At 42.7% G+C, this 14722-nt stretch overlaps 1 protein-coding gene across 1 annotated transcript in view; it reads left to right on the forward strand.

The window, feature by feature from the left end:
• MYO10 (myosin X) overlaps positions 1–4412 on the forward strand; it is a 163662-nt gene extending 159250 nt beyond the window's left edge. The window contains exons 39-41 of the mRNA XM_059468754.1: positions 1751–2203; positions 2563–2754; positions 3030–4412. Of these exons, the coding sequence (XP_059324737.1) occupies positions 1751–2203; positions 2563–2754; positions 3030–3140 (756 nt within the window). The 3' untranslated portion in view covers positions 3141–4412. The remainder of the gene's footprint in view (positions 1–1750; positions 2204–2562; positions 2755–3029) is intronic.
• Positions 4413–14722: the final 10310 nt, after the last annotated feature.

A 14722-nucleotide genomic window follows, 5' to 3' on the forward strand; every position in this document is an offset into this window, starting at 1 on the left:
ATTGTTGATTGATCTTATCCTGTTCTACTATATTGCAAATGATTAAAAATTTTTCCAGTAGTCATCTTCTTTCAGTGGACACTAGAAACAGATAAAGATTTCTGTATAGGATTAAGATTTCTAGCTCTTTGCAACACCAAGACACTGACATGCTGTTGGTGAGCAAGACTGATGTGATCAAGAACTGATGTACCTCAATTTTCATACATATGAAGTGTTTTCCCCTTCTACATCTTCCCTGTAATAGAGTATTTCTTCCTAGTTCAGTTTAAGTTTTAAGACACCATATGACACTACAAGTCTACCAAAAGGGTCCTTCCACAGCCCGGTAGCTCAGTGCAGAACTGTTTATTGTTGGCTGAAGGATCTGGGCAGTAGGTTGCCCTGGCTGGGCTTAGACACACGGCCATTCTGTCTGTCGTTACCTCTAGAGGAGTCGTCCAGTGCCTTTGTTTGGGATGAAGTTCAAACAGCAAGAGGAAAATCTCTGAGAACTCTGCATCCAATCTGCTACATTACATTATGGGCTTAAGAGGCAGATTCAGGCAGTTTTCAGTATGAACAGCTAAAAACAAGCACATGTGCTGAAGCAGATTGTTTTCATGTGGCATTCTGTGCTGACTAGTGTTTAGCCAAATACTTTATGTCGTGCCAAAACCATTAATATTTGTTATAAAGCATGACATTCAATCCCTACCAGCAATATTAGAGCAATACCTTGAAGAGGTAACATTACCTCTTCTGTTTTTTCTAATTATCTGCTTTTGATGTCAGTCATCAACTTTTTTCAGACAATTATGAAAATTCCCTTTTGTCATCAGTTTTAACTCTGCAGTCTCCCTTATTTTAAAGTCTGAATCCTTTAATGATCATAAGGCACTGAAGGAAATCTCTTAGTTCTTCCTCATTAAAATACTGTCCTTCCATTTCTAAAAGACAGCTCCTTCTTCTGCATGTGTACAAGCTCAGGTGAACCATTTTGCATGTTTAAAGGCACATTTTGTACACCTAAACAAACTAGTTGTTACTTAGCTGTGTGTTTACTAAACTTGCAGTTCCTGGATCTCCAGACACGATGGGTGTTTATTTCCTCTACTACTGTCATATGAAAGAAAACACCTAGCTGTCCACATTTTCACAAGTTTGAATGAGTGTGCAGAGAGCTGGGATTTTGAAATAGTCTTTTTGGTTCAGAATCTCATCCCCAATGCTACAGAGCACTCTAATATGTAGATGTTGTACCAACTTGATTTGGGATCCATTGAAGATGTATTGTTTCCCCTCAGTAAAATTACAAAGCTCTCCTAGAGCTTGGCTTCTTTGGCTGGAAACATCATTTTTCACAGCCGGATTATTGATAGCAGTAAACAAAACTGTAGGACCCATTTCCTCCTAATGCCCTTGAACATAGATGGCTTCTCCTCAATCAGATGTTTAGATCCTGTTTTCTCCCCTTTACATTTTATTTTCCTTTTTCATTGTTCAGTTACTCTTAGATATGGGAGTTCACTAAAAGCTGTCCTAGTAAAAATAATTCCATTTAGCAAGTTCCTCAGTTGCCTTGCAGTTTTTCTGGTAAACCCAATCTTATCCAGCTTAAATTTGCCAAGAGATTTACCCCATTTGATTTATTTAATGGATCATTTATTTCAGGTCCTGGGTTGCCCTGGGAGTAAATCTGCTCCCCTTGTTTCTCATATTTCTTTCAAAGGCTGCTTTATAAAAAGCTACCTTTTTTTCCCCTTGATAGGCTCATGAAGCAGTGATTAAAGGACATTACCCTGCTCCTGAGGAAACCCTCCAGGTCCTGGCAGCTCTGCGCCTTCAGTACCTTCAGGGAGATTACACTGTGCACACCACCATACCAGAGCTGGAGGAAGTGTATCCCTTGCAGAAGCTGAAGTCTAGGATTACTCAGTCAACCAAAACATTTACTGCACCAGAGAAGGCCGAGAAGAAACGAGCCAGCTTTCTTGAAGGAACACTGCGCAGGAGTTTCCGAAGTGGCTCTGTCAGCAAACAGAAGGTTGAGGAGGATCAGATGTTAGACATGTGGGTCAAAGAGGAAATCTCAGCTTCCAGGACTAGTATTATTGACAAATGGAAAAAACTCCAGAGGATGAATCAGGAGCAGGCCATGGCAAAGTACATGGCTTTGATTAAGGAATGGCCTGGCTATGGTTCAACACTCTTTGACGTAGAGGTAAGACCATATGAACATTCAAACTGCAGCTTACACTGTATAGGTGATGATTTCTTTCCTGAGCAGTGAAACCATAAATACAGTATCACAATGCTCAGACAGCTGATGTAATAAACTTTGAGCTATTAAAAGCCTATTCCCTTTAGCGGGCACTGTAGCTATTTAAATCCACCAGTTAACTGTAAAATAGAGGGACAGAATGCTATTCTGACAGGTTGCCAACAACTATAAAAGGCTACATTTAAAATGGAACAAGCAATATGCACTTTTAACAAATGGTAAGAGACAAAAACATCAACAGTAAGTGTTGTGTGGCTCCCACTGTTCCCCTTGCTGTTAATTTACTTTTTTTCCTCTAGTGTAAAGAAGGGGGATTCCCACAGGAGCTGTGGCTTGGAGTCAGTGCTGATGCAGTTTCTGTCTACAAGCGTGGGGAAGGAAGGCCTCTGGAGGTGTTCCAGTATGAACATATCTTGTCATTTGGTGCTCCGCTTGCCAACACCTACAAGATCGTGGTGGATGAAAGAGAACTGCTTTTTGAAACTAGTGAGGTAAGAGCAAGGCAGTTTTGTTATTGGGGTCTTCCTGTCCCGATAGCCAGGCCATTTAGTAATTCAAGTAATGGCTGCAAATATTAGAGATTTGTTCGAGATCTCTGTAAAGCTAAAGGGAAGACAGAATGAGACAGAGAGAAGTCCTGAATGTTTTTGTTTAGCTGCAAAAGGGTTTTGTTGAAAGCTTGACAGTTTTATATTGTTAGTGTCCAAAGAAATTCATTCATATACTGTTACCTCACTGAGAACTGTGCTCTTCTTGCTCTTGGCAGGTGGTTGACATCGCAAAGCTGATGAAAGCTTACATCAGTATGATCGTGAAGAAACGCTACAGCACCTCTCGATCCGTGAGTAGTCATGGAAGTCAGGGCAGCTCCAGGTGAAAACAAAACCAGTTCTACTGCACCCTAAATAGAGTATATCACTCCTTGGCCTCAGAACGACCTGGGGACATCGATCACCTTTGTTGACAAGCTAACCAAGAACCGGAGTTTCAACGGAAAATATCTTCAAACAATGTTTTAGAAAGACCACAGGGCGGCAGGGGAAAATCAGCTGAAATAGTCACATACCTAGAACTGCTGGCTCATTCAAAACTTTCCAAAGCATTATTACCTTCAGTTGATATAACAAATGCCTTAAGACTGGATCCACTGCAATGCAAGCAGTAATAAGTGCCTTACAATATTAAGCCTAACTTGTATTGACCTAAAATTGCCGATAAAAGTCAAGAGGATTTCCTTTGTCCTTTCAGAACACTGAAAACAAAGTTATACTCATCCATTCTGCACTAATCTATTGGCCTGTATACAGGTGGGAAGGGGGAGGGAAGAAGAGCAAGGTATATTTTTTTGGAGTGCTGCTGGCAGCTTTCCTGATGGACACCAACACTTTGTTTCCCCTTGCTTCCATGGATGTGCACACCGTGCATGCATATTAGAGCTGTCAGTAAAACTTGACAAATTTTATTCTGTGTTTCACAAGTCTTTTGAAGCAAAGGGAATAAGTATGTGCAATGGTGTAAACAGTCTTTCTGTACATTTTAATAGTTCAGAGTTTAGTTGTTACAATTGTATGGTTACTTTTTAAGCAGTTTTATTAACAAGTAAATTCCAAAATTTTCATACACTGATTTTACTTTTGCAAATATGTATTACCATATAAGTAGCACAAGTCTGCATTCTGTATCTGCTGTATGATAAAGAGAGATGTAGCTGAGAATATTTATAGAATACCCTAATATGGAAATACCGTTATCAGTTCAGTTCTCCATATTGTCATCTTAAGTTTTTAATATTAAATTTTTTCTTTGAAAGACATCATGTTTTATACTTCTGGCTGGACTCCTTAACCCAGACTGACTGCCAAAGGCCAGAGCCCTTCAGAGTTGACTAGAGAAGGCAACGTTATACAATGCAACTGCTTTAATATTTTAATATTTTACCTGGTTGCCTGATGAAGGTTCTTGACAGTACCCTGTAAATAAATTGGGGAATATCAGATAATAATAATTTGATTTTGGACCTTTATTTTTGTACAGAAATACTGTAATATAAGGCAAAACTTTGTTCAAAGGTATCTTTTTGTCCACAGATTAAAAAAAAAAAAAAAAAAAGAAAAAAAAGAGACCTGAAAAACCTTACTGTTGTTAAAAACCTCAGCCTTTAAGGAATCATGCCTACTTACTGGGAAAAAAAAGTCCAGCAATAAAGAAAATATAATGTGCTCTGTTTCTATTTCCTACTGAGTCAGACTTGCAACAAAATTTTATTTTCCTGTCTTCTCAGGAGGCAAGCCTATTGCACAGGCTACATGTGTGTGTGCATGCGTGCTTTTGCTTGGAAAGGTGCACGTGCTGTGTGTTGTTCTGGGGCAGGTGTCCCTGTCCATGCAATGTGTTTTTACATGACACAGAGGGAATGCTGAGCAATTCCATGCCACAGTGAATGTGCAAGTGAATCTTCTGCTATTTGTGTAGCCACGATGAAAGATGGTTTGTTTCATTAGCCAGGCACACCATGGCAGGGCAGCACGCACTGCCCTTGTAGCGTACATAGCCTTTGTAGGCTACAGGGCTTGCTCTGAGAAATCCTTCACCCTCCTCTCACTGCCAAATACTTCTAATCACTTCATCTGTGACACCACCCCTCAATCCCCAATTTCATATCCCCATCCTCCCAGAAAAGGTAAACTTAAAGAATGTAAGAAACTATAACTTCAATATGTATAGTTACACACACACACAGTATCTGAGACTGACTTTCTTTTTAAATTTTTCCCATATGCAAGTTGATTAGAAAGAATTTAGCTGCTCCTAGAAAGACATCCTTGGATTGGCACAATTGATACATTTCAGCCAGCACAGCAAAAAAGCTGAATTTTGCCTGTGTGTAAACATTCTCAGAGAAGTTCCTCCACATCTTCATAATCAGTAATTGGTTAACAACCCAGGAGTACACAAGATGACAGTCTTGTACACCACAGTCTTGAGAAGCAGACACCACTACCTGATTCATTTGCCTCCTGACTGACTTCTGGATGCTCTCAACCATTGGGAGGGATGTTTGCTCTTGGTCAGTGCACAGAAGTGCCTGCCACTACATCACTGTAATTAAGAGCTTCTCTTCATTCATGCCAAGCCTATCAACCTGCCAATGCAAATCTTAGTCCAATAACTCTTACTGAGGCAAAGAGAAAAAAATCCATAATTGTCGATACTCAACAGAACAAATGCACAGATTACCAAAATAAATACAGCATAATAGACACACCTGAGTTTGGAAGTGGAATGCCTGTCCATGTGCTTGGAACTGCCACTCATTCCCCCTCTGGAAGATGGTGGTTACCCCAGCTCTGTCAAAAACCCTCTGGGAGCACACATTGGGTTCCCACAGCCTGGTGGAATACAGCCACACCGAGGAGAGCCGAGGAGCCCACCAGCCAGGCACCCTCAAGAGCACAGGCCTGGGCAGAAACCATGCAGACAGGCCTGGGAATAGTGTCAGCTGCCATGGAAATGAAATTGTAGAGCTACATCTTAGTATGCCCTGAAATCATAAAATTGCAGAATGGTTTGGGTTGGAAGGGACCTTAAGAATCATTTAGTTCCAATCCCCTTGCTGTGGGCAGGGACACCTTCCACTAGAGCAGGTTGCTCAGGGCTCCACCCAGTCTGGCCTTGAACACCTCCAGATATGGGGCCTCCACACCTTCTCTGGGCAGCCTGTGCCAGTTCCCCATCACCCTTACAGTAAAGAATTTCTAATATCTAATCTAAACCTGCCCTCTCTCAGTTTGAAGCAATCCCCCCTTGCTCTATCATTACAAGCCCTTATAAAAACTGCTCCAGCTGTCCTGTAGTCCCCTTTGGGTACTGGAAGGCTGCTCTAAAGCCTCCCTGGAACCCTTACCAGGTAGAACAACCCCAATTCTCCCAGCCTGTCTTCATAAAAGAGGTGTTCCATCTCTCTAATCATCTTTGTGGCTCTCCTCTGGACTTAGCTGGCATGCTTCGATTCCTCCTACATCCTCAGGACTCTGTCTAGCACTTTCCCCATGCCTCATAATACAATACAACCATATGTCAGGGTGTCAGAATTCTTAATAAACTTAATTACAGAAGCTATGCAGTGGAAATTGCTCTACCCCAGAGGAGTTGCATCAGAAAGCCAGGTTTCAAGCCCCACATTTCTGAGGCATTACACGGACTCACAGGTCTGCACCAGCTCAAATGCTCAACACAGGCATGCTGCAGCACTGCCAGTCATGCTGGCCCAAGTCCATTTTGCAGAAACATGGCCAGGACAGCGTCTGCTTTTTCAATGCTGACAGGCTCTTCTCACAGCACAAGCAGTCCACATCAGTGTCAACTCCGTGAAGTAAGTACAAAAGGGTACCAGCCACATATGACAGCACTGTCCTGAATAAAACTAATCCTTTATGGAGCCCAGCCCTATGAAGTCGCTGCATTTCACCCCACAACCTCCCATAAGATCACTACAGACACAAAGCCTTTGGTGCAATACAAAAACTCCCCGTGCCACAGCAGCCTTGGGAAGCCGGCAGAAGAGGGCAGCAGCGATCCAAGGAAATGAACTGTACACAGAGTGGTTCCACCCGTAGTATGAATTTACCTGGTCTTTATGAGGAAGCTGGGGTGGGAGAGGGAACAGGGAGGACAATGAGTCTTCCCATTATTCTTGCTCTCCACCTGTCACAAACAACTGTCTCAGGCAGCTCAAAGAATCACCAGCTAAAAGGTACCAGCAAAAGCAGGTTTAATATTAAAGTGAAAGTGTGACAAAATTTGTTTAAAGGCTTGCCCTACTGCTAGCTAGATGGTTAAAGCACACAGAGAAATATTGGCCTAAAATCTAAAATCAATCTAGATCTAAAATCTACTAAAAGTGACTTACATGGAGGCTGGGAATGGAAAAAGGGTAAGAACAGGAAAGGATAAGGATAAAAAGGAATGAAGGAGACCCACCTATTGAGTCACAAGGTTCAGAGTGGACCCCTTTGCCACACTTAGTCCCAGAAGTACCAATGGTTTAGGCCTAAAGGTTTAAACTGCACTTAAACTTAACAGCACTTAATTTATAGCCTAATTCAAACAATTTAACAAAAGATTCTACAGAATTTACTACAAGCATGACAGTAACTCACAGGCCTAACTTACTTACTAATCTAATATATTTAAGAATCTAAGAGACCAATATTCATGATAAATTTTCTATGGCATGTTCAGACTTGCAGGCACATAGACCTAAAGGCGTGTGGACCTGTGAAAAATTCCCCTTGAGTTCAGCTCATGTTTAATGTCATTGCACCTTTTCAAGGGGCGAAGGGTTGAACCTCAAGCAGTGGGGATATCACCCAAGGTCTGTCAGTGCCCCAAGTTTAGCAAATTTGAGAGCTCACTGGCCCTGAGAGCCCCAATCAGAAGGAGGATGCAGATTGCAGCCTGCTGTGGACCTGGAGACAGGGTCTCAGTCAGGACTGAGGTTTATAGGGTTGCAAGAGAGCCTGCTTAAGTCATAGTAATTTTCCATCCTGGAAGGAATTCAGGTCAGTCATTTCTTTGAAAATTTGATAACAAAATCACTGTTACACTTGGGTTGTTATTCAGGCAAGAAAAATAATTTTCTAAGGGTGTTAGTTAAAAACAGGAGCTCATCAGACAGCCCAAGTTCCTGGGAACAGAGTTTCTGATGAGCTCAAGAGGAGTTTCGTAGATGCTATGGAATAGAGAAAGAGAAACCGCAAGCGCTTCTCACAGCAGCTTGTCAGAAATTTTAAAGAGTTAGAAAAATGTGATACCTTGTTAAGTATAAGCAATTTGCAGGTAGTGTTTTTCTACTTTTTCACACTGTCTTTGAGAAGAACAGGAAGACAAAGATGTTAGTTAACCAATCAAATAAAACCCATCGTATCACTCTATAAAAACCGCACAATTCCTTTGAATAAAACCTTCTTTGTCTTTTCTATGATCCTGCTTCTTGCCTGTTCCTGTGTCAATTTCAACACAGAAGTAACAGAGTTTATCTCAAGTGTTATTTCCTTTTTCTTGCATAAAAGTTCATTTTTCCTTTGGTCCCTGACACCCACACACATCTCCTTGGGCAGACAGGAATCTGATATTTACCAGCTGACCAACAATAAGGGAGACAGGAACAGGGACAGGCCCAGACTTGCCAGAGGTTTACGAAAAGGGGAGAACTATAGTAACCAATCTAGTTAGCAAAAGGAGGCTGAAGAGGGGATACTTCAATTAAGCACAAGCAGACAAAAGGACAACCACTAGACAGGACTATGGGGTATCCCGAGGGATATTTAGTATCTCTTGCTGGAATATTAAATACCTCTGTTAAATGCCTGTACCCCAACACGCAGCAGGGGAAACAAGCAGGAGGAGCAAGAGCTCTGTGTACAGTCACAAGGCTTTGACCTCACTGCAGTCCCAGAGATGCCGTGGGATGGCTCCCACAGTGGAATGTTGACACAAAGGGCTACACACTGTTTGGGAGAGACAGAGCAGGAAGGCACGGTGCTGGAGTCGCCCTCTCAGTGAGGCAGCACTTGGAATGTACTGAGCTCTGTCTCAGGGTGGATGATGAGCCAGTCAGCAGCTTATGGGTCAGGACAAAAGGGCAGATGAGTGAGGCTGACACTCTGGGTGTTTGCTCCAGGCTGCCTGACCGGGAGGACAAAGTGGGTTAGCCCTTCTACAGGCAATTGCAGCAGCCTCAAAGTCACAGGCCATTATTCATGTGGGGGACTTCAACCACCCTGACATCTGCTGGAAAGCTACACAGCAAAGCACAAACAGGCCAGGGAGGTCCTGGAAAGCACTGGTGACAACTTCCTGCCACAGGTAGTGGAAGATCCCACAAGGAACAGTGTGCTGCTCAATTCATAAACAAACAGGGAAAGCCTTGCTGGAGATGTGAAGGTGGGTGCAGCCTTGGCTGTAGTGGCCATGACATTGTGGGGTTCAGTAACAGGTGAGGAGGAAGCAGGGCAACAAGTAAAATTACAACCATGGACTACAGAAGGGCTAACTTTAGCCTCTTCAGGGACCTTCTTGGAAGAATCCCATAGGAACAGGCCTTGGAGGGAAGAGATGTCTAAGAGAGTTGGTCAATATTCAAGGATCACTGCCTCTAGGCTCAAGAGCCATGCATCCTGATAAGCAAGAAATCAGGCAAAGGGAGCAACACACCTGCTGGATGAAAAAAGAACTGCAGTCATTACTTATGCATACGTGGGAGCTATACACGAGATGGAAGCAAGGTCAGGCCACTTTAAATACAGATAGGATGTCAGAGTAAACAGAAAAGAGGCAAGTAAAGTCAATGCCCATCTGGAATGAATTCTGGCCAAGGATGTCAAGGAAAAGAAGGGCTTTTTCAAATACATCAATAACAAAAGGAAACCAAAGGTTGATGTGGGACTGTTATTAATGAAGGGGGGTCCTTTGCTGAATACCTTCTTTGCATCAATCTTCACTGACAAGATCAGCCCTCAGGGACTTCTGACCCTGGAGGCAAGGGCAAATGAACAACAGGAGGAAGACCTTCCCTTAGTCAGGAAGGACTTGGTCAGAGAACACCTGGGCAAACTTGACATCCACAAGTCCATAGGCCTTGATGAGATGCATCCATGCATCCTGAGAGAGCAGGCAGACATCACAGCAAGGCTGCTAACAGTCACCTTTGAAAGGTCACGGAGATCAGGAGAGGTGCCTGAGGGCTGAAAGAAAGCAAATGTCACCCTAGTCTTAAAAAAGGGTGAGAAGGAGGACTCAGGAAATAACCAGCCAGTCAGCCTCACTTCAATCCATGGAAAAGTGATGGCACACCTAATTCTGAAGCGACAAAACAAAGCTGGGAAAGTGAACAATACCTCAGAACACTTTCAGAAGGACCTTGAGATGGTTACAGAGATGGACAAAGAAATGCCTTAAATTCAGTGAGGGCAAGTGCAGTGTTGTCACCTTATTGCAGGGGTTCCATACTTCTATCTCCTATCACAAAAGTTTCATACCTTCTTGGTGGTTCTCATGGACATCTCCTCAGAGCACTGACTCTTTCTCCTTCACAAAGTAACCAACTCCAGTTCCCCTTTTAACCACCCACCCCACTCTTTTATAGCACTTTTCTTCTCATTGGTTGCAGCTGGGGCCTGTTAAAGTCAGGCCTGTTCCTAACCTTTGATAATTGGCCCTGCTGAAACTCCTTAGGGGTAAGATTACTTTCTATACTATCTTTACTTTCTTGTATTCTATTCCCCTAAAATGCAGCATCCTGCCTCTGGAGAAGAATAACCTTATGCTCCAGGACAGGTTAGAGCCCCACTGCAGGAAAGCAGCTCTGTGGAGAAGGACCTGAGAGTCCTCATGGATAAGAAACTGTCCATGGGGTGCATTAAAAATAGCACTGCAAGCAGATTGAGGGAGGTGATCCTGCCCCTCTGCTCAGCCCTGGTGAGGCCACATCTGGAGCCCTGTGTGCAGTTCTGGGCTCCTCAGTACAAGAAAGACATGGAGCTCCTGGAGCAGGTCCAGCAGAGGGTGAAAAAGATGATTACAGGACTGGAGTATCTCTGTTATGAGGAAAGGCTGAGGCAACTGGGCCTGATCAGCCTTGAGAATAGAACTGAGGTGGAGTCTTATCAATGTTGATAAGCATCTCAAGGGAGAGTGTTAAGAGGATGTAGTCAGGCTCTTGTAAGTGCCAAGTAGGACAAGAGGCAGAAACTGATGCACAGGAAGTTCCACCTGAACATGAGGAAGGACTTCTTTATGGTGCAGGGGCCTGAGAATTGGGGCAGATTGCCCACAGAGGTTTTGGAGTCTCTCTTACTGGAGATATCCAAGAATTGTCTGGACTCAATCCTGTCCCACATGCTCTAGGGGAGAGGGATGACCCTGTTTGAGCAGGGAGGTTGGACCAGATGACCCACTGTGGTCCCTTCCAACCTGATCCATCCTGTCACTCTGTGAAACATCCTCTCATTCAAATGCGTTAGAATTAAAAAACAGTAGGTTCTGATGAAATTCCATCTTCAAGCCCTGCTTTCTCAATCATAACGAAAGCTCTTGCATGCACTCTACACAATTCCATGTAAAGGAGACTATCTATTCTGCATTCTGAAAGACATTTCCCTTTTTTCTTAGACCTTGCCTTCTGAGAGAGTATTTCCCCATCCATCCTGCCACAACGCTGTCTAGGTACAGTACCAGTACCTAGACAGTTTTCCCTACCAGGCATTTCTCTATTTAGGCATTTCTCTCACTAGGAACTTCTCAGTTGACTAAACCTAACATTGCACCTCATGTTTTTACTTAATGTTTTACTCTTTCTACAAATAAAGCCAAAATGTCCAAACTTGCTGATTCACAGTAATTTTGATTCTTCCTCGACAATGACAACTCCAGTATGAGCTTGCCTGTTCCATAAACTCTAAACAAATGCTAGATTCAGAGATTGCTGGCCTGCTTGGCCTGCTCTCACACGAAGTTGACTGAAGAGTGGAGCTAAACCTATAAAGTCATTATCGACTCTCCACCGTGCATCATCAAACAGGTAATGCCATCTAAGAGATTACAGTAATTAGTTCCAAAATTAGATCCATGAAAATCAATTATTCTTACTGATCTTCTACATGGCATGATTACACAGGCAGGAATATCAGCAGAGTTTGGTGTTAAACACCTATAAATTGTTGCATAAATATTTTATGGGATTGCTGTACAGTACTATGTCTGGGGTAAAAATACTTGTTTGAAGTGGCTTAACTGGCTTTGACCATAGATGTTGAGCCATACATTTTCTCCTGTAAACTCCCTTGTCCCATGTCCTAAACAGTTACATCAGAAATATTAATCTTTCTAATAACTCAAGACATATAAATATTTATAATGGTTAAAATAAGTGTATATAATTGCTACATTAGCTCAATTCTGTAAAACCTGGATTCAGAAAAGAACAACACTGCATTTGAGCATGCAATATTTACTACTGTCCTCACACACTTTTACTGATCAAAAAGGAATATCTGATGTGGGAGATATTAGGGCTTCCTGATCATGATCTCTATTACAGAATATATAAAATTGAAGTATTATTCTTCCATATATTAATTCATTGTTGAGTTCTACTCTTAAAGCTTTGAGTTCATAGGCATTAAGAAGCATAACTTCTAGAAGTGAGGGAAAAAGTCCCAAACATTAGCATTTTTGAATAAGAAGCAGCATCAACACTCATATATTTTTGTCAGTTGTATTAAATTTTTCATCTTATACCACCTGGTATTATGCACCTCGTATTGGGTTTGCATGGCAAGGTTCTGGTACTGGCAAGGGGAGGAAGGAGGGGAACTACAGGGGTGAAGAGCTGCCAGAAGCTTTCCCTGTGTCTGCATAGCCAATGCCAGCCAGCTCCAACGCAGACCTGCTGCTGGCCAAGGCCGAGCACATCAGAGATGGTGATAGTCCCTCGGGGATAACATATGTGAGAAGGATAAAAAAACTGCTGTGCAACAACAGGTGGGAGACAGGAATGACAACACGTGGGAGAAACAACACTGCTGACACCAAGGTCAGAGAAGAAGGAGGGGAGGAGGTGCTCCGGTCACTGGAGCAGAGATTCCCCTGCAGCCCATGGTGCAGCCTGGGGTGGGGTAGCTGTCCCTCTGCAGCCCATGAAGGTCCATAGTGGAGCCGAGATCCATCTGCAGCCAACTGAGGACTCTTTTGGGGACCATCACATTTGGGTAGGTGGATGCCCAAATGAGGCTGTGACCTTGTGGGAAACCCATACTGGACCAGCTTTAGTGCCAGGACTTGTGACCCCACAGGGGGCCCTCACTGGAGCAGCCTGTCCCTGAAGGACTGCACCTCATGGAAGGGACCCAACGCTGGAGCAGAGGAAGAATGTGAGGATTCCTCCCCCTGAGGAGGAAGGAACAGCAAAGACAACGTGATGAACTCACTACAGCCCCAAGCCCTGTTCCCCTGCACCATTGTGGGGAGGAGGAGGAGGATGAGAAATCAGGAGTAAAGTTCAGCCTGCGAAGAAGGGAGGCATGTGGGGAATGTGTTTGGAAGGTAGTTTTAAGATCTGGTTTTATTTCTTATTATTTTATTGGTAAATAAACTAATTTCCCAGTACTGAGTCTGTTTTGCCTATTACAGTAACTGGTGAGTGATCTCTCCCTGTCCTTATCTTGACTGCTGAGCCTTTCATTGTATTTTTTCTCCCTGCCCAGTTGAGGAGGGGAGTCATGGAGTGGCTGTGTGGGCATCTGGCACAAAGCCACAGTCTGGCTACCACATAGTTTTAGTTTACAAGGTCAGTCAGGTCCCATGTATCCCAACTGCCCAACAGATAAATATTTCAGTGAACACAAGAGTATTTTGAAATGCACAGACTTGTACATAAAATACTTTAAAGACATGTCACAGTCCTAATTGCATTTTGTATATCACAGGACAACACTTAATGCACTCCTGTTCCATAGTTAAATATTATATTACAGTTAAATAAAAGAGCAAACAGCTTGGGATGTAATTTCAAACATATTCCTCAATGTAAACCTTAGGGATGCTGCAAAGGCCAAGAGGGTGTGCATCAAAGGAGAAAATTGTTTGCCAATTATTAATTGGAAAGTTATTCTACACTTAAATGGTAACTAGGAAAGATATCAGAGCTTAGTGAAAAGATGCAGGAGAAATTCCACAAAAGCATGCATGAAGCTTCATGATGAAATAGGATTAACTAAAAGTGTATGGTAAGTATGTCACCTATGACACCAGTCTTTAAAGAGTTTTGAGGTATCTAGGCAACTAAAGACTTTTAATGTTAACTACTCAATATTATAATAAAGGATAGAATGAGTGGACACCTGAAGAAATGTGATGTATTGAGAAGAGACAGCATAGGTTCTGATTAATAAAGCTCTGCTCTATAAGTCTGCTGAAGTCCTCTGACAGATCTCTGAATGAGAGCAGTCTGGTTTACCTGGATTTCAAAACCAGTTTTGGCAAAATTCATCACCTAAGGCTTAAAGGGAGCTATGTATACATAGAAGAAGTCCTATGTGGGTAAATAATTGGCTTGAAGATAGGGAACAGACAGTAAGAGAAAACAATCCATTCCAAACAAAGGAAGGAGATCATTCCTGAGGTTCAGGAGAGGCTCTAAGATCTTCAACCTATTGAACAGTCAACTGGAAAATAATGAAGAGCAAGCTTAGAGTTTAGTGATGACATCAAGTTATTTAGGAAAGCCAGGATAAGGGCAGACTAAAAAAACCTGCATGACTTTACAAAACTGAATAGTTGTTCAATGAAATGGCAAATAAATTCCAAGTACATAAAGTGAGATGGTGAGGTGATGGGGAAGCCCAATACCAGAATGAGCTATACAGCAGGTTCTGAAGCGAACGTTAGCACTTAGGGACA

Source organism: Ammospiza nelsoni, chromosome 1, assembly GCF_027579445.1.
Source record: "Ammospiza nelsoni isolate bAmmNel1 chromosome 1, bAmmNel1.pri, whole genome shotgun sequence".
Lineage (NCBI taxonomy): Eukaryota > Metazoa > Chordata > Aves > Passeriformes > Passerellidae > Ammospiza > Ammospiza nelsoni.